Source organism: Delphinus delphis, chromosome 12, assembly GCF_949987515.2.
Source record: "Delphinus delphis chromosome 12, mDelDel1.2, whole genome shotgun sequence".
NCBI classification, from domain to species: Eukaryota; Metazoa; Chordata; class Mammalia; order Artiodactyla; family Delphinidae; genus Delphinus; species Delphinus delphis.
Genome location: NC_082694.2, coordinates 30,891,056 through 30,915,869, shown reverse-complemented (window position 1 = coordinate 30,915,869; position 24,814 = coordinate 30,891,056). Strand labels below are relative to the sequence as shown.

At 42.5% G+C, this 24,814-nt stretch overlaps 1 protein-coding gene across 1 annotated transcript; it reads left to right on the top strand.

Moving 5' to 3' along the window:
• The first annotated feature begins 1,847 nt into the window (after window positions 1–1,847).
• On the top strand, window positions 1,848–24,797 carry PCYOX1 (prenylcysteine oxidase 1). The gene is made up of 6 exons (XM_060026416.1): window positions 1,848–2,019; window positions 3,127–3,333; window positions 4,356–4,530; window positions 20,229–20,440; window positions 20,796–20,948; window positions 21,467–24,797. Exons 1-6 carry the CDS (start codon window positions 1,848–1,850, stop codon window positions 22,123–22,125), a joined length of 1,578 nt encoding a protein of 525 aa, XP_059882399.1. The 3' UTR covers window positions 22,126–24,797.
• Window positions 24,798–24,814: the final 17 nt, after the last annotated feature.

Below are 24,814 nucleotides of genomic sequence, written 5' to 3'. Positions count from 1 at the left end.
GTGAAGTTCACTGACATGCTAAATTCTAATCAACCAACATATATTTATTGAAGGGCTTTTAGGCTTAATGTACTTAGGTGTTGTGGGCATAATGTAGTTTGGAAAAAGAAAAGTAAAAAACACATAATTTAGTTCTTTCTTTGTAACGTGTAGAAAAAGGAGACTTAATCTTCATATTTTTATGTTCTTTCTGTTTTTTTTTTAAAGACTTTATTTCTTTTTTTTCATTGCAGTGCGTGGGCTTCTCATTGCGGTGGCTTCTCTTGTTGTGGAGCTTGGGCTCTAGGTACGTGGGCTTCAGTAGTCGTGGCACACAGGCTCAGTAGTTGTGGCTCACAGGCTTAGCTGCTCTGTGGCATGTGGGATCTTCCTGGACCAGGGCTTGAATCTGTGTTCCCTGCATTGGCAGGCGGATTCTTAACTGCTGCACCACCAGCAAAGTCCCTATTTTTATGTTCTTACATGGAAGTGTCTATTTCTTGTGTGACTTGCATCTTATTCCATTAACACCTCCATTTCCCCCTTTCTTACTGTGCTCTACTGGCTGTTCCACAAACATGCCAGGCATTTTCCTTGCCTAGAAAGCTCTTTCCCTAGATATTCACCTGGCCCACTCTCTCACTTACTGCAAACTTTTGCTCAAATGCCATCCTGCTCAATGAGGCTTGATCTGACCATCCTATTTAAAATTGCAAGCCATTCCCCTTTCCTCTTTCCCCACCCTACATCATTTACTTGTTTACTCTAATTGTCATCTGTCTCCCTCCACTAGAATGTCTGTGTCATTAGAATCAATATTTTAAAAAATCAATATTTTCTACTGATTTTTCTCAAGTTCCTGGAACACTGCATGCCACTTGGAAGGAACTCAATAAATATTTGTCCAATAAATGAGTCCTTTTTTGTAGTGGATTTTCTGCTTCCTTTCTCCAAGCTTATCCTTTTTTTAAACCATAATTTTGTTTATTTATTTATTTGGTTGCTCCGGGTCTTAGTTGTGGCATGCATGTGAGATCTAGTTCCCTGACCAGGGATCGAACCCAGGACCCCTGCATTGGGAGCTCGGAGTCTTATCCACAGGGAAGTCCCTAACCTTTCTTTTTATCCAACTTGTTTTCCTTCCATCCATACTGTTCTTCATGTTCATGTACTAGTTTTTTCTTTTCCTTTTTTTTTTTGACTGGGTGGGGGGGTATTTTAATTACAGAAATGGGATCATATAATACCCATCACTCAGTCAGCAGATTTTCTCACCTAACAATACTAGGACAATAGATACTGATGTTACAAATCTTTTTAATGCTTGCATAATGTTCCAGCATATGAGGTGAGTACACTACTTTCATTCATGTTTGTCACTATTTTTCCACTCCCTTCACTTTGGACCACCCCATCCCTGGTCTCCCCCATTTTTCCTTCTACCTAGTACCATTTACCCATTCATCCTGTACGCAACAGTCCCGAACATAGTGATCACTCAGTAAAGTGTTCGTTGCACCCCTGGTCTGTTTCTGGCAGCGATTAGCTGTGTGCATTGTTTGAGCGAGAGCGACTGAAGGGACAGAAGAAGGCACGACTGAAGAAATTAAAAGCTGGGGTGAGCCTCCTCTGGCGCCTTTGGTCTCTCCCTGAAGCAGCGTGGGCTTCGGAGGGGCAGGGCGGGCTTAGGGGACCGAGAGAACCGGATTGGCAGCTCTTGGAGGGAAGGGCGGCCCTGGGGTGTCAAGGGCGGCCGTGGGGTGTCAAGGGCCTGTGCAGCAGAGCGGGATAGGTTGGGGTGGACCTGGGCGGGGCTTGGAGGGGCGAGGCCAGCCAGGGGGCGGGGCGGGCAGAGAGCGCAGACTCAAATGCGGGCGGACAGCTGGGCTTTCCAGTCCGACAACAACGCTTCGAGAGCCATGGAGCGTACCCGTGGGCGGCTCGCTTGCTCGACCGTGGGGCTGTGGCTGGGGTTGTTGCTGCTGTGCAGCTGGGGGTTCCCTGGGAGCGCCGAGCCCCGGGCCCCGCCGGAGAATATCGGTAGGCGAGAAGGAGGCGGCGCGCGGCGGGGGCGGTGGGAGCGCGCCCCACGCCGGGCGGCCGCTGCCTGATGCTCCAGGCCGGGCACCCGCGACTCCCGCCGGGCCGCGCAGAACGAGCTCCTTGCGCAAGTGGAGCTCTTCCCGGTTCGCACCTTGGGACTACTTTACGTGCCCCAGGGACCGCTCTTTCCCGGGCGTGGAGACTTGCCCACTTGAGCAATGGGCCGTGGAGGGGGGCGACCCGGGCTGGCGGGCGGGCGCCAGGCCTCCCTGCAGCCCCTGAGTCGGAGGCCTTGGGCTCCGGGGAGGCTGAGGCCCCTCCCGCGGCCTTCCCTTGCTGCACTTGTTGGGAAATCGGTCTTCTGGCTGGTCCGGGAGCGACGGGCCAATTCCGCTCTGCAGATGAGAGGCGCACGCGGGCACAGCACACCAAGCAGCGCAGATAAGCTGACCGCGCTGGCCGCGTCTGCTTCCAGTGATGGGCTGGGGCGCCCTTCCCCCGTCCGCTTTGCTGAAGTCGGCCGGCTGGCACAGTCCCCTGGCTTGCACAAGTTCTCTGCCTAGGACGACTACACAGCCGAAACAGTCACTCTTTTAGTTTGAGTCGTTTTGGTTGTTTTCCCCTGTTTATTATGTTTTGTTTTGTATTTTTTATTCCCCTTTAAGCCGTGTCCTTTGGAATCATTAACCTGTTTACATTAACGAGACGGAACAAATCAAGGCAAAAATGGCGGCCACTTTATTTGAAATGCGTCCTGGAAAGGCCCCGCCTCCTCTGTTCCTTTGCATTGGGCACAAAGAAGGGTGTGCGGCGGTCCACTTGGTTCTTCCGCAACGAACTGTGAGAATCTTGGGCCATCTGGCAAAAAAAAAAAAAAAAAAAAAAAAGTGTAACTACCACTTTTGTCTGGGGGCAGTGTCTGGCCAGATTCATAATTCTATCTTCACCGCAGCTGTCACTTGCCTCCCCCTCCCCAGGCTTCCCTAAATTGTTGATCACAGGCTTAAGCAACGTCTGTTGTTGATTTACGGCCTTTCAAAAACAAAGCAAACCTACAAAGCTGGTAAGAGGGAAAAAAACCTGTTCCTTCTTTTTCCCCCATAGCGATTATTGGAGCTGGCATTGGTGGCACTTCAGCAGCCTATTATCTGCGGCAGAAATTTGGGAACGATGTGAAGATTGACGTGTTTGAAAAAGGAGAGGTGGGGGGCCGTCTGGCCACCGTGACTATGCAAGGGCAAGAATATGAGTCAGGAGGTTCCGTCATCCATCCTTTAAATCTGCACATGAAGCGTTTTGTCAAGGACCTGGGTATGTAATTTGGTCTTAGAGCCAAGCAGACTTCAATATGCATGGATATTGTTGTCAGGGAACTGAAACTTTCCTGCCTTGTTAATCATCGTTTACAGTGAAGCTGGTAAAACTGCTTTCCTCACTTTCCTGCTAGCAGTTGGTGCTGCCTTAGGAGCTGCTCTGCTGTAATGGGACACTAGTTATCTGTATCTTCAGTTATCTGGAATTACAGCCATGGGGCACAGGGTGGGGATGGTTGCTGCCGTGGCTTCTCAAACCTCTGGGTTCGTGTTAAAGAATCAAAGAATGGTTGGAGTTAGCAGAAACCCTAGCGTGCTCATTTTACAGCTGGGGAAATGAGGCCCAGAGACTTGAGGTGTCTGGCTTAAGGTCACTCACACAGCTGTAGGTGCAAACATGTGCCTAGAACTTGGGACATCGGACTGCTTGCCTACCAGCAGAGTTACTGGACAGGTATGGGGGAAGCGTGGCCAGCCTCTGCAGGCTATTTCCTCAGGGAATATTGTGTAATTTTGGCCTTCTTCCAGTTATCAGAACTATCCAGTTATGCAAAATAGGATTTGCACAGGAATGGGGCTGACTTCTTTTCCTTAGCTGCTTGCCACATCTCCGGTGGACGCCTCCTGGGCCTCTTTCCTCCGTGAGGGCGAGTGTATGCCAGGAGCCATTTATGCTGCCAAGAGTCATGTCTGACATTTCTGTTTTTAAGTTGAATTCAGCTCATCCTTTGGTTTTTTTCTTTTGACTTTTTAGTCTTTTCAGACTAACTATAGCCAGTCTCATTTTGATGTATCTGCATGATCATCCAACCCATCTTTCAGGGAATCCGCTTTTGGAAAGTGTGGTGTCTAGTGTATCACCCACTGTTCTAAAGATAGAGCTCCTTTAACATGTCTCCTGAGAAGTGGGGGAAGCCCGGATTCACTCACTTCAGAACGTCCCCGATAGCTTCAGATTATCTTCTCTCATTTGAGCAGTACAGAAACCACTGACTTAGCTACCTTTCTTTGTTTTTACAGGTCTCTCTGCTGTTCAGAGCCCTAGTGGCCTAGTGGGGGTGTATAACGGAGAGACTCTGGTATATGAGGAGAGCAGCTGGTTTATAATAAACATGATTAAACTAATTTGGCACTATGGATTTCAGTCCCTCCGAATGCACATGTGGGTAGAGGATATATTAGACAAGTTTATGAGGTAATTTCTTCTCTTCCATTTAACCTAAGACTTATTAGATGATCTGTAGGAATTATAGTTTCTTGGAACAGTTCTCTACCTAACTGCAGCCTGTTTTTAAGATCGTTAGGCAAAATGTTTTGTATACAATACGCAGACCATTTATCCACTTCGAAGCTGAAAGGGTAGTTTATTTTTGCTTCTGAAAACATATTTTGCAAATGCTTATTTAATGTTACCAGACACTTTAAAATGCTCCTTGAAGTCTCGTGACAGCTCTCTGAGGTAAGTACTGTTATTAGCTTCTTTTCACAGGTGTGAAAGGTGGAAGCTTAGAGAGGTTTCAAGTGTGCAAGTCCACCCGCCTAGTAACTGGTGGAGCTGGAGTTCTTACCCAGGCAGTCTGGCTCCAGAGTCCTCTCTCTTAGTCTCGGAACTGTTTTAGTGTTGTGTGTAGATGAATGAGCTGATGTGTACAAGAGCTTGTAGAAAGTATCAGAAAACTTAAATGAGCTTTATTTAACTGTGACGTGATGTTTCAGTGAGGCAGCAGCCTGAAATATCAGTTCTGAGACCCAGGAATTTAAATTAGGATATTAAATTCCCACACTGCCTTGTGTAGTGAGAATACAGGTGCCTCTTTTCCTTCTCTATGTTTTTCTGTATTTTCAAAAATTTCTTTGTGTATGAATATGCATTGCTTTGGGAAGTAGGAAAAATAACATAAGATAACCAGTCTACCTTTGAAAGATACAACCTATTTTTTTTTTTAAGGTCATTGGCATGTGCTAATTTTTATGCCGGTTTACAGTTTTAGGTCCTGGAGAAACTCAGCTTGTAAATGCTAATAATGTTTCATTACTGTGCCTGTGCCAACGGAATAAAATAATTGTTAAAAAGGTAAAATTAGGGACTTCCCCTGGTGGTGCAGTGGATGAGAATCCTCCTGCCAATGCAGGGGACCCAGGATCGATCCCTGGTCGGGGAAGATCCCACATGCTGCGGAGCAACTAAGCCTGTGTGCCACAACTGCTGAACCTGTGCTCTAGAGCCTGTGAGCCACTACTACTGAGCCCATGTGCCCTAGAGCCTGTGCACTGCAACTACCAAAACCCACGTTCTCTAGGGCCTGCGTGCCACAACTACTGAGCCTGTGTGCTGCAACTGCTGAAGCCCATGTGCCTAGAGCCCACGCCCCGCAACAAGAGAAGCCATTGCAAGGAGAAGCCTCCGCACTGCAATAAAGAGTAGCCCCCACTCACCACAACTAGAGAGAGCCTGCATGCAGCAACGAAGACGCAATGCAGCCAAAAAAAAAAAAAAAATTAAATTAAATCTGTCAAAAAAAAAAAAAGGTAAAATTACATGTCATATGACCAGGTATTGCCCAGCACAGATGTAAGAGGTGAATAGGATAAATGTACTCTAGTTTCTGTAACTTTTAGTAGTTAGGGATTTCTTTCTTTCTAAACATCATTCTGAGGTCAATTTCTTGAACTCCTTTCCAGCGGGTACGTTAAGTTCAGCTATAGTGCAGGTTGTTTTAAAGTAGTCATTCATTCCTTTGTTCATTCACCAAATATTGAGTACTTATTATGTGCCAGGCAGTATTCTAGGTCCTAAAGATGTAGAACCCAGAACATGTCCCTGCCCTCAAAGAATACATATTCTAGTAGAGAGACAAGCGGTTTACTAGGAAAATATATAGAACTTGTATAGAGACAGCCAGTCACTTTTTTTAAAAAATTTTTTTGTTTTGGCTGTGTTGGGTCTTCGTTGCTGCGTGTGGGCTTTCTCTAGTTGCGGTGAGCGGGGGCTACTCTTCCTTGCAGTGCGTGGGTTTCTCATTGTGGTGGCTTCTCTTGTTGCAGAGCACAGGTTCTAGGCGCACGGGCTTCAGTAGTTGCAGCATGCAGGTTCAGTAGTTGCGGCCTGCGGGCCCTAGAGCGCAGGCTCAGTAGTTGTGGTGCATGGGTTTAGTTGTTCCGCAGCATGTGGGATCTTCCCGGACCAGGGATTGAACCCTTGTCCCCTGCATTACAGCCAGTCACTTTTTTTTTTTTTTTTTGTGGTACGCGGGCCTCTCACTGTTGTGGCCTCTCCTGTTGTGGAGCACAGGCTCCGGACGCGCAGGCTCAGCGGCCATGGCTCACGGGCCCAGCCGCTCGGCGGCATGTGGGATCTTCCTGGACCGGGGCACGAACCCATGTCCCCTGCATCGGCAGGCGGACTCTCAACCACTGCACCACCAGGGAAGCCCTACAACCAGTCACTTTTTAAAGAAAGGGGGCATGTTGCTGCATCCTCAGCAGGAAAATCAAGTTCATATGGCATCAGATACAGCCTTGCCTGTGTGTATCAGTTTTCTTGACATGTAGAGAATTGCCCTTTGAGAAATTAAGAAATCACTTTTCAGGTGAATTCAGGGTATTACAGAACTGTGAAAAAGACCCAGTGAGGGGATACATAAGTTATACTATTTTTAAAAAGTTTATTTTATTGAAGTATAGTTGATTTACAATGTGTTAATTTCTGCTGTACAGTGAAGTGATTCAGTTATACATATATATACATTCTTTTTCATATTCTTTTCCGTTATGGTTTATCACAGGATATTGAATATAGTTCCCTGTAGATTATACTATTTTTGATTTTAGAAAACAATTCCCAAACTTTATGGAATTACTGCCCCCCTCCAGTGTATCTTTGATACTTGATTATAGAGCACTGACCTTTGTGTTGTTTAAAGGGCCATCCATCATACATTACTGTTTCTTTCAATAAATCAAGAACATGCAGATCTTATTTTGATAATTTTGTCATACCCTATGAGACAGTTGGAGAAAGGGCAGGTATTGAGCCAGCATGTGCCAGTTGCTAAAGTAGTGAAATACTGCTGGCCTTGTGAAATAGCTACTAGCTGCATGTTTTCTCTTCCCTGGGAGTCTCCTCCACTGCTCCAGCAGGGAGTCTTGACTCAGTTCCAGTGCTGTAGTCAGTCTACTTTCTGTTTAATGTTGTACCAGTTATTAAATATTTGTAATATCACTCATGTTACAAAAACCAGGATTGGGAGCCACAGAGGTTGCCAAAGAGGACTCTGGAACAGTGAAATCCCCAACATTTCAGTAAAGTAGTAGTTATTAATCCTGGCTGTACATTATATTCACATGGGGATCTTTTTTTTCTTTGGCCATGCTGCGTAGCTTGCCGGATCTTAATTCCCAACTAGGGATGCAACCTGGCCCCCGTCAGTGGAAGTGCGGAGTCCTAACCACTGGACCACCAGGGAATTCCCAACATGGAGATGTTTTAAAAATAAGAATGATGTGGGACTTCCCTAGTGGCACAGTTTTAAAAATAAGAATGATGTGGGACTTCCCTGGTGGCAGAGTGGTTAAGAATCTGCCAATGCAGGGGACACAGGTTCAGTCCCTGGTCCGGGAAGATCCCACATGCTGCGGAGCAACTAAGCCCGTGCGCCACAACCACTGAGCCTGTGCTCTAGAGCCCGCGGGCCACAACTACTGAGCCCGTGCACCGCAAATGCTGAAGCCCGCACGCTCTAGGGCCTGTGTGCCGCAACTGCTGAGCCCGTGTGCTGCAACTACTGAAGCCTGCGCGCCTAGAGCCTGTGCTCCACAACAAGAGAAGCCACCGCAATGAGAAGCCCGTGCGCTGCCATAAAGAGTAGCACCCGCTCGCCACAACTAGAGAAAGCCCTCGCATAGCAATGAAGACTGAACACTGCAAAAAATAAATTAAAAAAAAAAAGAATGCTGTGCTCTACTCCTAGACAATTTTTATTTCATTGGTTTGTAGTAGGCATCTGGGCATTGGTGTGTTCACCTCAAGTGAATCTTGCCTATAATCAGGGTTGAGAACCACTAGATTAAAATGTGTAATTGGAGAATATTCTTGAGTTTTTTCTTTCTTTGAATGGTGTAAGAAACCTAAAGTCCTTGCTCAACACATTTTCTCCCTTTTTTGGATATATATGACAGATCCGGTTGGCTCCTTTTTAAAGTGGCTTGTGTGATCATCTGTAGAAATTTTTGGGAGATTTGTTGACCAGCTTTGGGGAGGTACATTGTCATTTTTGTGCTTCTATTTCAGAGTGTGCACAGTGTGAGCAAAAGCCCATGTAACAGTAGTAAACCATGATACTTGAAAGAGGGTTCAAGCTTGTGGTAGGCAAGGCCCCACACCCCTGGGAGTATGCATTTTTCTTTGCTGTTGAAGGTATTTGGGTGGAGATCCTGCTGCCCTTGATATCCACACTTGCCAAGTCAATTTCCAGTTCTGAGCATTTATTTATGCAGTTTTTCTGGTTGGATGCCATTCTTTATTCCAGAATTCATGTCTTATCTCACCCCTTTCCTAATACTTTAGTCACCATTCATGTCTCTTTTCGAACATCTCTTAAGTGTTATATGGTGCACACCACACACACACTTGTGTTGTTCTGTAGTATGCATAGTAGCCAGAATGTCATAGATGTTCAGTCACATATTTGTTGAATTGAATCCTGTGGTCCACAAAATGGCTTCCCGTTGAGATATCTTGGCTTATAGGCTGGGTTCAAGCTCATTCTTGTCTCTAGCACTTAGTGCGTTTCTGGGGATATGTTAGATCCTTAACACTTCTTGATCTGAGACTGATAGGACTCATAGTGAAAGGCTTTATAAACACCCTTTTTATTCCTCAAAGGAAAAAAGTTACACCTAACAAGTCATTTTTTATTCTTTTCGTTTTCTCATTTCCCAAATCCAGTCTATCTTGAATCCTATCAGTCTTTAAAATATATTCAGAATTTCACCACTTCTCACCACCATCACTGCTACCGCTTTGATCCAAACCACCATTATCTCTTGTCTGGCGGCATGTGGGATCTTAGTTCCCCAACCAGGGATCAAACCTGCATCCCCAGCATTGTAAGCACAGAGTGATAACCGCTGGACCACCAGGGAAGTCCTGTCTGGATTGTTGGAATAGCCTCATGTGGTGGGCTAAATAATGCCTGCCTCCCTCTGCAAGATGCCTACATTTTAATCCCTGGAACCTGTGAATGTGTTACCTTACGTGGTAAAAGGGACTTTGTAGATAAGATTAAGGATCTTGAAGAGGGGAGATAATTCTTAATTATTTAGGTGGGCCCAATGTAATCACAAGAGTTTTTATAAGAGGGAGGCAGGAGAATCAGAATGAGTATTAGATGGGATGATGGAAGAAAGAAGTTGGAGTGATGCTTGGGGGGGCCATGAGCCAAGGTGGCTTATGGAAACTGAAAAAGGCAAGAAAATGGTTTCTTCCCTCAGAGGTTCTAGAAGGAACCAGCCTTGCTGACAACCTTGACTTTAGCCCAGTGAGATTGACTTTGGATTTCTAACCTGCAGAACCATAAGATAATAAGTTTGTATTGTTTTAAGCCACTGAGTTTGTGATAATTTGTTACTGCAGAAATAGGAAACTAATTCACCTCCTAACTCGTCTCCCAGCTTTTGCCCTTGTGCCATCACAATCCGTTTTCAGCATAGCAGCCAAAGTAGTTTTCTAAAAATCTAAGAGTCATCACATTACTCCTCTGCTGAGAAACTTTCAGTGGCTATTTCATGCAGAGTTACAGCCAAAATCTGTGCCATGGCTTGGAAGACCTGATAGGATGTAGATAATCCCATTCATCATTTTTAAATTTCCTGTTTGTTATGGGCAGAGTTGTGTGTCCTCCCCAACCCCAAACTTATATGGTAAAGTCGTAACCTCCTGTACTTCAGAATGTGACTGTATTTGCAGATAGGGTTGTAATGAAGTAATTAAGTTAAAATGAAACCGTTAGGCTGGGCCCTATCCAATTTGACTGTTGTCCTTATAAGAAGAGTAGATTAGAACACACAGAAGAGGCACCAGGGATGTGCACAGACAGAGGAAAGACCATGTGAGGACACAGCAAGAAGGTGGCCATCTGCAAGCCAAGGAGACAGGCCTCAGAAGAAACCAAACCTGCCAACACCGTGATCTTGGACTTGGAGCCTCCAAACCTGTTGGAAATAAATTTCTGTTGTTTAAGCCAGCCAGCCTGTGATACTTTGTAATGGCAGCCATAGTGAACTAGTATACAGTTGGTATTCTGCGTACTCGTTCACCCATTGTTGAAAGTGGGATATTGGAGTATCCGGCTATTATTGTTGAACTGTCAGTCTCTCCCTTCAGCTCTGTCAGTGTTGCTTCATGTGTTTTGGAGCTCTGTTGTTAAGTGCATATATGTCTATAATTGTTATGTCTTCCTGATGGAGTAACCCTTTTATCATTATAAAATGTCCTCCTTTGTGTCTAGTAACAATTTTTGTCTTAAGTCTATTTTCTCCGATATTAGTGTAGCCACTCCTGCTCTCTTTTCATTACTGTTTGCATGGTATATCTTTTCCCATCTTTTTACTTAAAATCTATTTGTGTCTTTGAATCTAAAGTGTATTTCTTGTAGACAAGATAAGTTGGATTATTATTGTTATTTTTTAAATCCAGTCTGCCAATCTCTGTGTTGTGATTGGAGAGTATAGTCCATTTATGTTTAATTACTGTTGATATTTGCTTTTTATATGTCTTTTTTCTTTTTGGCTGCACCACATGGCATGTGGGATCTTAGTTCCCCACCAGGGATTGAACCTGTGCCCCCTGCATTGGAAGGCGGAGTCTTAACCACTGGACTGCTGGGGAAGTCCCTCTATTTGTCTTATATCATTTTTGTTCCTCTGTTTCTCCATTACTCCTGTCTTTTTTTTTAACCCATTTATCTTTTGATGGATATTTGGGTTGCTTCCACCCCTTGGCTGTTGTGAATAATGCTGCAGTAAATGTGGGTGTTCAGTTATCTCTTTGATCCTGCTTTCAGTTTTTTTGGATATATACCTATAAGTGAGATTGCTGTATCTTTTGGTAATTCTACTTTTAATTTTTTGAGGAAACACCATACTGTTTTCCATAGCAGCTGCACCATTTCACGTTCCCTTCAACAATGCACAAGGGTTCTAATTTCTCTACACCCTTGCCAGCACTTGTTATTTTCTGTTTTTTAGATAGTGGCCATCCTAATGGGTGTGAGATGATAATCTCTTTGTGGTTTTGATTTGCATTTCTCTAATGATTAGTGATGTTGAGCATCTTTTTTTTTTTTTTTTTTGTAAATTTATTTATTTATTTTTGGCTGTGTTGGGTCTTCATTGCTGCGTGCGGGCTTTTCTGTAGTTGGGGCGAGCGGGGACTACTCTTTGTTGCAGTGTGCGGGCTTCTCATTGCGGTTGCGGAGCATGGGCTCTAGGCACGTGGGCTTCAGTAGTTGTGGCAGGTGGGCTCAGTAGTTGTGGCTTGTGGGCTCTAGAGCGCAGGCTCAGTAGTTGTGGTGCATGGGCGCAGTTCCTCCGCGGCATGTGGAATCCTCCCGGACCAGGGCTCAAACCCGTGTCCTCTGCATTGGCAGGCGGATTCCTAACCACTCTGCCACCAGGGAAGTCCCTCTTGAGCATCTTTTCCTATGCTTGTTGGCCATTTGTATGTCTTCTTTGGAGAAATATCTATTTAAATTGTTTGCCCATTTTTTAATTGGATTTTTGTTGTTGTTGCTGAGTTGTAAGAGTTCTTTATATATTCTAGATGTTAAACCCTTATCAGATACATGGTTTGCAAATATTTTCTCCCATTTTGTAGGTTGCCTGTTCACTCTGTTGATTGTTTCTTTCACTGCACAGATGGTTTTAAGTTTGATGTAGTCCCATTTATTTTTTTGCTTTTGTTGCCTGTGCTTTTGTTGCCGTATCCAGGTAGTCATCGCCAAATCCAATGTCATGAAGCTTTCTCCCTATGTTTTCTTCCAGGAGTTCTATAGTTTCAGGTCTTATGTTTTTGTCTTTAATCCATTTGGAATTAATTTTTGTATATCATCTAAGGTAAGGGTCCAGTTTCATTTTTTTGCACGTGGATATCCAGTTTCCCAGCCCCATTTGTTGGAGATACTATTCTTTACCCCATTGTGTAGCCTGGGCACCTTTGATGAACATTTGATGATATACATGAGGATTTATTTCTGGATTCTCTGTTTTGTTCCACTGATCTGTATGTCTGTTTTTATGCTGGCACTAAACTGTTTTGATTACAGTAGCTTTGTATTATGCTTTGAAATTAGGAAGTGTGAGACCTCCAGCTTTGTTTTTCTTTCTTCATATTGTTTTGGCTATTTGGGATCTTTTGAAATTCCATGTGAATTTTAGGAATTTTTTCCAGTTCTGCAAAAAAAAAAAAAATGTCACTGGGATTTTGATGGGGATTGCACTGAATGTGTAGATCACTTTAGGTAATATGGACATTTTAACAATTTCAAGTCTTCCAATCCATGAACACAGGATGTCTTTAATGTCTTTCAGCAGTGTTTTGTAGTTTTCAGTGTACAAGTCTTTTTGTCTCCTTGGTTAAGCTTACTCCTAAATATTTTATTCTTTTTGATGCTATTGTAATGGATTGTTTTCTTCATTTCCTTTTCGTATTGTTCATTGTTAACATAGTGCCTTTAAAAAATATTGAGATATAATTGACATATGACATTGTGTAAGTTTAAGGTGTACAACATGTTGATTTGATACATTTATAATATGTATTACATTATGATTACCACCATAGCTAAACACCTCTGTCATATCACATAATTATTATTTCTTTTATGCGGCAAGAACATTTAAGACCTAGTCTCTTAGAAACTTGGAAGTATATAAAATAGTATTGTTGGCTGTCATCATTATGCTGTGCATTAGATCTCTAGAATTTATTCATCCTCTAGGTGCTGCCTTCTTTTGTTTTAGAGAGTGTACCATTTTAATTCTCTTGCTGTTTCTTTCAGAATACATATTTTTGTTATTGTGTTAGTAGTTTCCCTGGGGATTACAGTTACTATCTTAACTTAAAATAATGTTAATTGCTTAAAACAATGTTAATTGAATTAATACCAACTTAATTTCAATAGTACACAAAAACTTTACTCCAATATAGCTTTGTTACCTCACCATACTTTGTGCTATTGTCATACAAATTATGTCTTTATGTTCTATAAGCTTATTAGTTTTATAATTATTGCTTTATGCAGTTTTTAAAAAGTCAGCTAAGGGGAAAGAATTTCAAGCATATACAGTGGTCCCTTGGTATGCATGGGGATTGGGTGCAGGACCACCCCACAGATACCAAAACCTGCAGATGCTCAGATCTCTTACAGTTGGCCCTCTGTATCTGTGAGTTCTGCATTTGTGGAAATGGAATGCCAGCTGTATATTTTTTAGAAAAAATTTGTGTATAAGTGGACCCGTACAGTTCAAATCTGTGTTGTTTAAGGGTAAACTGTATATCTTTATACTGTCTTTTTTTTTTTTTGCGGTACGCTGGCCTCCCACTGTTGTGGCCTCTCCCGCTGTGGAGCACAGGCTCCGGATGCGCAGGCTCAGCGGCCATGGCTCACGGGCCCAGCCGCTCCATGGCATGTGGGATCTTCCCGGACCGGGGCACGAACCCGTGTCCCCTGCATCGGCAGGCGGACTCTCAACCACTGCGCCACCAGGGAAGCCCCTATACTGTCTTTTATATTTACCTATTTAATTACCTTTACCCATTCTTCATGTGGATTTGAGTTTCTGTCTGGTGCTATCTCAGCCGGAAGGGCAACTTTTAGTATTTCTTGTAGGGAAGGTTTGCTAGTGTTAAATTATCTGTTTTTGTTTACCTGGGATTATATTAATTTCTCTTTATTTTTGAAGGATAGATTTGCTGGATATAGAACTCTTGGTTGATAGTCTTTTTTTTTCCCAGCATTTTCAATATGTCATCCCACTATCTTCTGGACATCATGGCTTCTGAAGAGAAGTCAGCTCCTAATCTTACCGAGGATCATTTTTGCTGGATGAGTTGCTTTTCTCTTGCTGCTTTCAAGATTTTCTCTTTATTTATCCACAGTTTAACCATTATGTGTTTAGGTGTAGATTTTTTTGAGTTTATCCTTTTTGGATTTGTTGAGCTTCCTGGATGTATAGATTATTGTCCTCCATCAAATTTGGGAAATTTTTGACCATTATTTCTTCATAAATTTTTTGTTGGTTTCTTTTTTCTCCTCTCCTTCTAGGATTCCATTATGTGTATCTTGGTATGCTTTTTGTTGTCTCACAGGCTCCGAGGCTCTGATCATTTTCTTAACTCTTGATTCTTTCTGTCCCTGATTGTATAATCTCAACTGACTTTATCTTTAAATTCACTGATTCTTCTGCTGTTTCAAATCTGCTGTTGAGCCCCTCTAGGGAATTCTTTTTTTTTTTTTTTTTGCGGTACACGGGCCTCTCACCGCTGCGGCCCCTCCCGCTGCGGAGCACAGGCTCCAGCTCCGGACGCGCAGGCCCAGTGGCCATGGCCCACGGGCCTAGCCGCTCCACGGCACGTGGGATTCTCCTGGACCGGGGCACGAACCCGCATCCCCCGCATCGGCAGGCGGACTCCCAACCACTACGCCACCAGGGAAGCCCTCCTCTAGGGAATTTTAATTTCAGACTATACTTTCCAACTCCAGAATTTTAAATTTTTTTCTATAATTGCTTTATTAACAGTCTATTTGTTCTAATCATTGTTTTCATACTTGCTCTAGTTCTTTAGATATGGATTCCTTTAGTTCTTTGAACATATTTATAATATCTGATTTAAAGTCTTTGTCTATGGGACTTTCCTGGTGGTCCAGTGGTTAAGACTCTGTGCTTCCAATGCAGGGGGCGTGGGTTCGATCCCTGGTTGGTGAACTAAGATCCCATGTGCCGTGTAGCGAGGCCTACTAGTCTTTGTCTGGTAGGTCCAATGTCTGGGTTTTCTCTGGGAAAGTTTCTGTTGACTCCTTCCTCCCCCCCCACCCCATGTATGGGCCATACTTTCATGTTTCTCTGAGTATCTCGTGATTTTTGTTGAAAACTGGACATTTAAAATAATATTAAATGGCAGCTCTGGAAATCAGAACTTCCCTCACCCCAGGTTTGTTGTTGTTTGTTTGTTTAGTGACTTTCTGGGACTGATTCTGTGAAGTCTGTGTTCTTTGCCATGTATGGCTCCTCGAGTGTGTGTGTTGGGATGTGTTTGCAATGCTCTGGAGGGTGGTTTACAACTCTACTTTAGCCTTTACCTCTGGCTTGCTCAAAGCCTCAAGGTCAGCCAGAGGTGACAAGATTAGGGCCTTCTCAGGTCTTTCCTGGACACGTGACAGCCTTGTACATGGACATGAGCTTCTAGGTCCCCAGGAATGAATTGGGGTTTTTCATTCCCCAATATTAAAAAAAAAAAATCTTTTGTTAAGCCTCTTATCAGCCCCAATTGGTATCACAGCCTCAGGCAGCTGATGTTAAATTGCCACTGATGTTTTTGACAGATGCACTCAGGATGGGCTGTTTGTACAGAGCGAGCTCTGAATCAGGTCAAAAAAGACAAGCCCTAATCTAAAAAATACAACAAACTAGTGAAAATAACAAAAAGAAACAGACTCACAGATATAGAGAACAAACTAATGGTTACCAGTGGCGGGGGGGAATACAGGGGTGGGGGCTGGGAGGTACAAACTATTGGGTGTAAGATAGGCTACAGGATGTATTGTGCAACTTGGGAAATACAGCCAATATTGTGTAATAACTGTAAAGGGAGTATATCCTTTAAAAATTGTATTTAAAAAAACAAAAGGACAGTCCCTGAGGAAGGAGCTTTTGAGTGAGTTGCCAGATAGGGCAAAAGTGGCACTTCTCTGGGAATGGGAATTTTGGGATGCTCTCTGGGAATGGGAATTTTGGGATGCTCTCTGGGAATGGGAATTTTGGGATGCTCCAAGCCTGTTTTATCCCCTGCTGTGGCTGCCAGCTTGCTGGTTTCACAGGGATTGTAGTTGCAAGGCTGCTGATTTTGAAGGCTACCTTGTTGCTAGCAAGAGGGGAATGGGAATAGGGGAAGTTAAAATACCACAAGGCTCACTTGTTCTTACAGACATTCAGCCATTTTTCTTGAATAAATTCTCCTGGGATTTTGTTTATTTCCAGAGTTTTGAAAAAGTTGATGTTGACAATATTTGTCAGTGTTCTCATTGCTTTTATTTAGGGGCAGATTTTTTGAGGTCCTTACTCAATTATTGTAGAAGTGCTTCATCCCATCTTCCCTACTTTTTTCTGTCTGTGCCTCTACCTGTTCTCCTGGATCTCTCTGCTTCAGCTGCAGTACCAGGCATGCTGCTGTCATAACGCCTTTGCACTGCTCATACCTCTGTCTGAAATATTTCCCCCCACTCCCGTCCCTGCAAGGATTGTATCCTCACCTCCTTCGGGTGTTTGCTGATGGATCACCTTCTCAGTGAGGCCTTTCCTTGACTACTTATTTTTTTGTATCATCTTATTTAGAGTTGCAACCCTGTCAGCTCCAAACATTTCCAATCTATTTTTTTTTTTAGTTTTAATTTTTAATTTTATTTATTTATTTTTGGCTGCATTGGGTGTTCGTTTCTGCACGCGGGCTGTCTCTAGTTGAGGTGAGTGGGGGCGGCTACTCTTCGTTGTGGTGCGTGGGCTTCTCATCGTGGTGGCGTCTCTTGTTGAGGCGCATGGGCTCTAGGCACGTGGGCTTCAGTAATTGTGGCGCATGGGCTTAGTCGCTCCGTGGCATGTGGGATCTTCCCAGACCAGGGCTCGAACCTGTGTCCCATGCATTGGCAGGTGGATTCTTAACCACTGTGCCACCAGGGAAGCCCTCCAATCTTATTTTTGATTTACTTTTCTCCTTGATAATTATCATCCTCTAAACTGTCATATAATTTGCTTGCATTTCTTTATTTATTTTATTGCCTGTTTCCCCATCTAGAACAAAAGCTCCATTAGAGCAGGGACTTTTTTCTGTGTTGTACTGACTTCTGCATCCTTAGCACCTAGAACAGTGTCTGACTCAAAGTTGATGCTCCATAAATATTTGTTGAATGATTAAATGAATGAATGAGTGAATAAATGGGTAGGGGGTATACAAATGTAGTTTAAAAAGAAAAGACGTTTGTGTAAGCAATCTGATTAGCAGAAACTACTTGTTACGTCTCACTTTATAGTAAATAGGCATTCTTTTTTTCTTAAATTTATTTATTTCATTTATTATTTATTTTTGGCCGTGTTGGGTCTTCGTTGCTGTGTGCGGGCTTTTCTCTAGTTGCGGCGAGTGGGGGCTACTCTTCGTTGCGGTGCGCAGGCTTCTCATTGCGGTGGCTTCTCTTGTTGCAGAGCACAGGCTCTAGGTGCGCAGGCTTCAGTAGTTGTGGGTCGCGGGCTCTAGAGCGCAGGCTCAGTAGTTGTGGCGCAGGGACTTAGTTGCTCCGCGGCATGTGGGATCTTCCCGGACCAGGGCTGGAACCCGTGTCGCCTGCATTGGCAGGCGGATTCTCAACCACTGCACCACCAGGGAAGCCCCTAAATAGGCATTCTAATGCAGGGGTCTCTAACCCCTGGGCCTCGGACCTGTTAGGAACCAGGCCAAACAGCAGGAGGTGAGCAGGGACGGGGTTGGGGGGGTGGGGGTGGGCTGGGCAAGCGAGCGAAGCTTCATCCGCCGCTCCCCATCGCTCGCATTACCGCCTGAACCATCACCCCTGCCCCGTCCGTGGAAAAATTGTCTTCCATGGAACTGGTCCCTGGTGCCGAAAAAGTTGGGGACGGCTGTAATGCAGCTAGTATTGTAAAGCAGTTACGGTGCTCAGTGTTTATACGGTATATATTGTCTCATGTCACCCTCTATGAGGCCTTTACTTAGGAGGCTTGTTTGAGTGGGGTTGGGGCTCCGGTGGGAGGAGGCAGGGAATCATTTTTTTATAACATCATACTTAAGTTATTTAATTGGCTACTATTTTGTCATGCTGACCATTACAAAAGATTGCTCTTCATTTTATGAGGTATTCAGTGTATTATTTTTCTGAAGAACTCAGTGTTCTCATCTTTTTCCAACTTCCTAGGGACTACAAGCCAAACAGTATGGGCCGGAAGGAATTATTTTAATTTCTCAGTTTTGGCACAGAGAATTTTTCCACAAAAATATATTCAACATTTTGTATACTACACCGTTAGACAGTAGGTAATGTTGAAATGGATATGACATTATCTCTGCTCTTTAAAAAAATTACAGATTATTTTGAGAGAAGAAATTTGATGTAAAAACTCTTCTATGATCACTGGTAGAGATCTTTCCTTGGCACTTATTTCTTCCTTTGCTTCATACACTTATCTGTGCATATTCCTGAGTACCTGTTCCTAACTGTAAGTTCCTTGAGAGAAAGAAACGATGTCTTCCTCATTTTTGTATCACTTGCACCCTGAAAAAATATGTATTGAATTATTGCATGAACTAATTTATGTGAACATTTTTTCAAGTCTGTAAAGTGCAGAGAATGTCAGGTGATAGTTCCTAAAAATTAAATAATTCGAAGTAGTATCTAAGTGCTGAGCATGAGTGCTAAGTTTTATGGGACTTTTGGAGGTGATGACATCACTGTGGACTGGGAAGTTGGGTAAGACTTTGCAGAGGGTTTGGGATTCAGGCTCTGAAGGAAAGTGTAGCTAGTTGTTGTATGATTAGGGATGGGAAGTGTATTCCAGATGGAGGGAAGAGGCAGTGCAGTGTTTGGGAGCAATACCCAGAGCATATTTGAGAGCAGTGAATGAATGGGTCAGCTGTATTCAAGTGGAAGATTGTGTGTGTGTGTGTGTGTGTGTGTGTGTGTGTGTGTGTGTGTGTGTGTGTGTGTGTGTGTATGTGTATGTGTGTGTGTATGTGGTTGAAGGCAGAGGGGGATAGTGGTTCTTGAGCCTTCTACTTGCCATGTGACTTTTAGACACGTTCTTTAACTTCTACTTTGCTTCTTTATCTGCAATTGAGCAAAGGAGTTAGTTAGACTTGATGAGTTTGGCTCTAAAAATCCATGATTTTTTTTTTTAATGTCAGAACTTTAGTAAGTAACAGTAATACGCAAGATGTTTTTTGAGTAAGTGGATGGATGACAAAATAAGGGTATTTTAGGACGTCTGGGAGATTCATAAATGTTTTAAAGAAGAGAAACTAGAGGCAGGTAGATCAGTTATTCATTTTAGTAGTTTGAATATAAATCCTCACTTAAGATCAGGGAGATGAGAATGAAGTAACAGAAGAGATGTTAGAAAGATTGATAAGGTTTCCTTCTTAGGTGGGAGAAGCAGAGAGGAGAAGTGAAATGTTTAAATTTGAAACTAAATGAACCGAGAATGACATGTAGGATGTTGGGAGTAACTTGTTATTTTTGGTTGTGGGAGGAGAGAGGATCAAGTCTAGTGGAAAGGTAAAGTTTAACTTTAGACATGTCTAAGGGTGCTCAAGATAAGATGAATAAGACATACCTACTTCTTGAAAGGTGCTCCCAGTGACCATATTAATGCAGAAGAGTGTATATAAAGGACAGTGGACTTCCCCCAGAGGAGGCGGAGGGAGAGGGAGGCCAAGAACCTCTGGGATACCTGGGGCAGATGGTGACTGAGGTGCATCTCACAGGATAGGTAGGGACTCATCAGAAGGACACATGAAAGTCACTTTGAGTCTTAGAATGCTATTTTCCTTTTTTATGTGTACCCTTCCCCCTGTCTTGTTTGGTGTTTAATGGCCATTTCTTTTCTGTTCAAAAGGATCTACCGCTACCAATCTCATGACTATGCCTTCAGTAGCGTAGAAAAGTTACTACATTCCCTAGGAGGGGACGACTACCTTGGATTATTTAACCGATCACTTCTTGAAACCTTGCAGAAAGCAGGCTTTTCTGAGAAGTTCCTCGATGAAATTATTACTCCTGTCATGAGGGTCAATTATGGCCAAACCATGAACATCAATGGCTTTGTAGGTAAGTCAGGGCTTGGAATAGTTATGGACATTAGTTTACAGAGTGGTTTACCTGATGCTATGGTGGCTCCTTACTTTAGGCCATGTTTTGGAGAAGACTGCCTTTCTTTGTGAAACCTCAGACACAATAAAAATGTTGGCAAAATTGTGTATATGTAAATGTGCATTTCTATGGGAACAGAGTCTTTAGCTTTTATTAGTTGAATGCTTCTCATCTGGGGGAGATTTTGCTCCCAGAGCCACTTGGCAATGTCTAAAGACATTTGGAGCAGGGCTTAGCTAATTGGGAAGGGAGAGTGGGTAGAGGGCCTCTTTATAGAGTCAGAATTAAAACATTTTCTTCCTACTGCTGACAGGGGCAGTGTCAATGTCCTGTACTGATCCTGGCCTTTGGGCAGTAAAAGGTGGCAATAAACTTGTTTGCTCACGGCTCCTTCAGGCTTCCAAAAGCAATCTTATATCTGGCTCAGTAATGTCCATAGAGGAGAAAACAAGGACCAAGCAGACAGGTAAACTTGAACTTCTATTTTACTGTTCCTAATTTTCCCTGCAGAAAATAACTGCTCGGGGAGAAAAACCTCTTTCTCCATCTCTCACTCAGTTCCAAATGATGGAACGGAATTTTAGTTTCCCGACCAGGGATCGAACCTGCGCCCCCTGCACTGGACGGCCAGGGAAGTCCCAAATGATGGAATTTTAAATTGGAGGTGTTGTATGTCATGTAGAAATATTCACAAATGTGCTCAAGTACAGCAGCATGACTCTTTGGATTTAAAAAACAATTTCATCCTCAGAAGTAAAAATTTCATATTTTGTTCTTATTGACAAGATTTTATTTCCATTCCAAGTAGAAAATTGGCCTCATTGTAATACAAGTCCAAGGGATAATTATCTTAAGGGATAAAACTTGTTTAATTCCTTAGAATTATAGAGAAACTATTAAGAAGGTATAGAATTATTTTTAGAAGGTATAAAATATAGTATGTTAGAAACATTAAAAAAATCTATGCTTCCCTATTTCCTCTAGGAAATCCCACAAAGGTGTATGAAGCGGTCTACCAAACCGGATCTGAGACCCATTCAGCCTTCTATGACATCGTCCTGGTGGCCACTCCATTGAATCGAAAAATGTCCAATATAACTTTTCTCAACTTTGATCCTCCAATTGAGGAATTCCATCAATACTACGAACCTTTAGTGACAACTTTAATTAAGGGGCAGTTGAATTCAACTGTCTTTACCTCTAGAGCTTTAGATGAGTTTGATCTCGGTACAGTCTTAACCACTGATAATCCAGATTTGTTCATTAACAGCATTGGGTTTGTGTCTTCTGTAGAAGAAAGTAATAATCCTCAACCAAAAGCGGACAGGTCACACGTTTGGAAGATCTTTTCAGCAGGACCTCTTACTAAAGAACAAATTTTAAAGCTCTTTGTGTCCTATGATTATGCTGTGAAGCGGTCATGGCTTGCATACCCTCATTATACGCCTCCAGAGAAATGCCCTTCCATCATACTCCACGATCGACTTTATTACCTCAACGGCATGGAGGTTGCAGCAAGTGCCATGGAAGTGAGTGCTGTTGCAGGCTACAATGCTGCTCTCCTCGCCTATCACCGCTGGAACGGGCACACACACATGATTGACCAAGAGGACTTATATGAGAAACTTAAAACTGAACTATGAAATACCACTATTTCTTTTTTTTCCGTCCTGGTTCCAAATGGAATTATCATTGCAAAAAAGAACACAGTCTGAGCAGAGACGACTTTGAAACAGATATTTTGCTGTTATCATCGTTTAACAAAAGTAATCCCAGTGAATCATGAGATATACAAGGTTCTAATTAAGCATGAAGGCATAACTATTGCATCTCCAAAATTTATTCTTTCTTTAATATCCATCAGCAGTGTTTCCCAAACTTCTCTGATCATAAGAATCATCTGGAGTTTGTTAAACGTACGGATTCTCTAGCTCCTCTGGAGATTCTGATTTAAGAGGTCTGGGGTGGGGCCCTGGATTTTGAACCAAACCTTAAAGCATTTTAAGCGGAGCACTTGAGGAAGACTTACCTTTTAGTTCGGGACTAGTTCATTTGTGCTTCGCAGCTGGATGTGACCTTCAGTCAGATACAACTACTATGGGAGCTGGTATCTTATGCCCGGCTTCAGTAATTTATATTTTTCAAAGTATGTATGCCCATGCTTGAAGCCTTGACTTTCAGAATGTTCTTTTCATTGCTTCTCTCTCTATTTCATTAGGGGTGAAAATCAGAAGTCTTAGTTTAGTATAAATTTAAGATGTCATACAAAAATCTTAAGTAAAATGAAAAGTGCAGGCTACTGATTTAAGAAATTGGCCTATTATCAAACCCTCACCCGAGGAGCTTTTAAAAATAGCGATGGAGCTCCACAAGAGAGATTCTGATTTAGTTGAGGACAGGACCTCAGCTTTTTGTAGCTTTTGAAAGTTCCTAACGTGCATCCTGGGTTGAGATTCACTAATGGTGGTGGTTTATGATGTTTCCCAAGGGTTTTTAGTGCCTTACGAGTCCCAAGAAACCCAATCCGTTATCAAAGCGGGTCCATGTTGCAAAGAATGATTTCTCTCATTGAGAACTCTAGTAATCTTGATAGTAAGGTGCAGTGACAGTCTCACAGCAGAGGCAACTTAGATTACTCCAGAGCAGTTGGCACTGGAGGAGGATATTCAGCAAGACACCTTGCTTGATCAGATCCCGTGTATGTTCAAACTGTTAAATGCTTCTAAAGGTACTGTAGCATTTTGGTTGAGAAATTGGTTGCTGAAATCTTTTGAGGCCCTGGTTCTGAGCCTCAGCTGTACATTGGAATCACCTGTAGGAGTGCTTCCTGAATGATTCTAATATGTAGCCAAACTTGAGAACCAGTTCTCCATCTGTACAAAGATCATGAGTGACTGTCCTTATAGTCACTGGGAGGACAGGACAAGTAAAAGCTTGTGAATTCTAAAAGTAACTGCAACCAATTTAACATGTATTGTTTTTTAAAAAAAAAAGCCCTCCAGATTATAGCAAAAAAGAGAACACTGATTCTTAAAACAATTTCTTCTCTATTACAATTGTGAATAATATGCTGATAAAACTGCCAAGATATATTTGATGTAGAGGCAGGAATTAAATTTATAGTTTGTCAAAGGGTCAGCTTTTTACTATTTTTATTCTTAATAAGTATGTTGAGACATTCAGTTTTTCCTTTTGTGGTTTTAATGAAGAGAGATATAGAGAGTGTAATACTATTATGTATATGCTAAAAGTGGGTGAATACTAGTGAGGTAATTTAATTTCTATCACTTATAGACTTGTTTTGCGATAGGACATATTTGTACCTAGAACACCAATTTAAAAGGTTGCTGTTATATCAAACCCAACTCTGTTTTCCAACAAGGCATCTGAAGTTGTTTCCTCAAAGAGCAAAACAGGTTATCCGTATGTCAAGCATATTAGTATTAATGCAATTACAGCATTAAAAAAACTTTTTTTTTAAATTGGAAGAAAAACCTATCAGGGCCTATTATTCCAGGAGGCCGCTCAAATCATCTTTTTACAGAAGAGACTGGTAAAAATTATGCAGGGGCTGAATGAAGGCCAAGTTCTGCTCCAGTGGTTCTCCAACTTGAGTGTGCATCGGAATCACCTGGAAGCCTTGTTAAAACATTGCTGGGCCTCAGCCCAGAATTTGTTTCAGTAGGTTTGGAGTGGTATACAAAAGACTGCATTTCTGTTATGTTCCTAGGTGATGCTACTGGTCTAGGAACCACACTTAGAAAACCAGTTCAACAATTCAGCTCTACGTGGCTGCAAAAAACACAAGCTTGTTGACATTAGTGAAGAATAAAAAGAGAATGGAAAAATAGAAATGTATTGGCCTTCGTTAGTTTGATCCCTCTCGCTATTCTTTTGCTGTAAACATTTCCTATAAATAGGAAATACCACTTTACATACACATAAGCCACCCGTTTTATTATACTTTACAAGTACCTCACGTACTCAGTGTACACCCCACTCTCCAGTTTTAAAGCAATTCATGATTCGTAGGCTTTTTACCAGATCACAAAAATAAGCATTTGCTTGATAGGTTTCTTAAAGTTAGGTTTATGATACAACCATCTGTAAAATATCTCTCATTTGAGTTTGTGAACCATAAAATTTATGAACTAGGTGAATATATCATGGGCAGTGTTATCACTATCTTCTCCACAAAGAACCACAGTGCACTGGAATGTTTTTCTCTGGAATTGTATTTCTACTCTTGTATTCAAAAAAAATTTCCCACGTTATGTTCAAAATAAAACCATGATATCATGACTTCCTGTGTTTTACTTCTGTTGTACTATA

What these genes read in the sequence shown, in the direction of transcription:
- PCYOX1 (XM_060026416.1), top strand. Translation starts at nt 1,848, where the DNA reads ATGCGGGCGGACAGCTGGGCTTTCCAGTCCGACAACAACGCTTCGAGA. An exon ending in GAACATCAATGGCTTTGTAG is followed by an intron (nt 20,441 to 20,795) that starts GTAAGTCAGGGC and finishes TACTGCTGACAG; the next exon opens with GGGCAGTGTCAATGTCCTGT. An exon ending in AACAAGGACCAAGCAGACAG is followed by an intron (nt 20,949 to 21,466) that starts GTAAACTTGAAC and finishes TATTTCCTCTAG; the next exon opens with GAAATCCCACAAAGGTGTAT.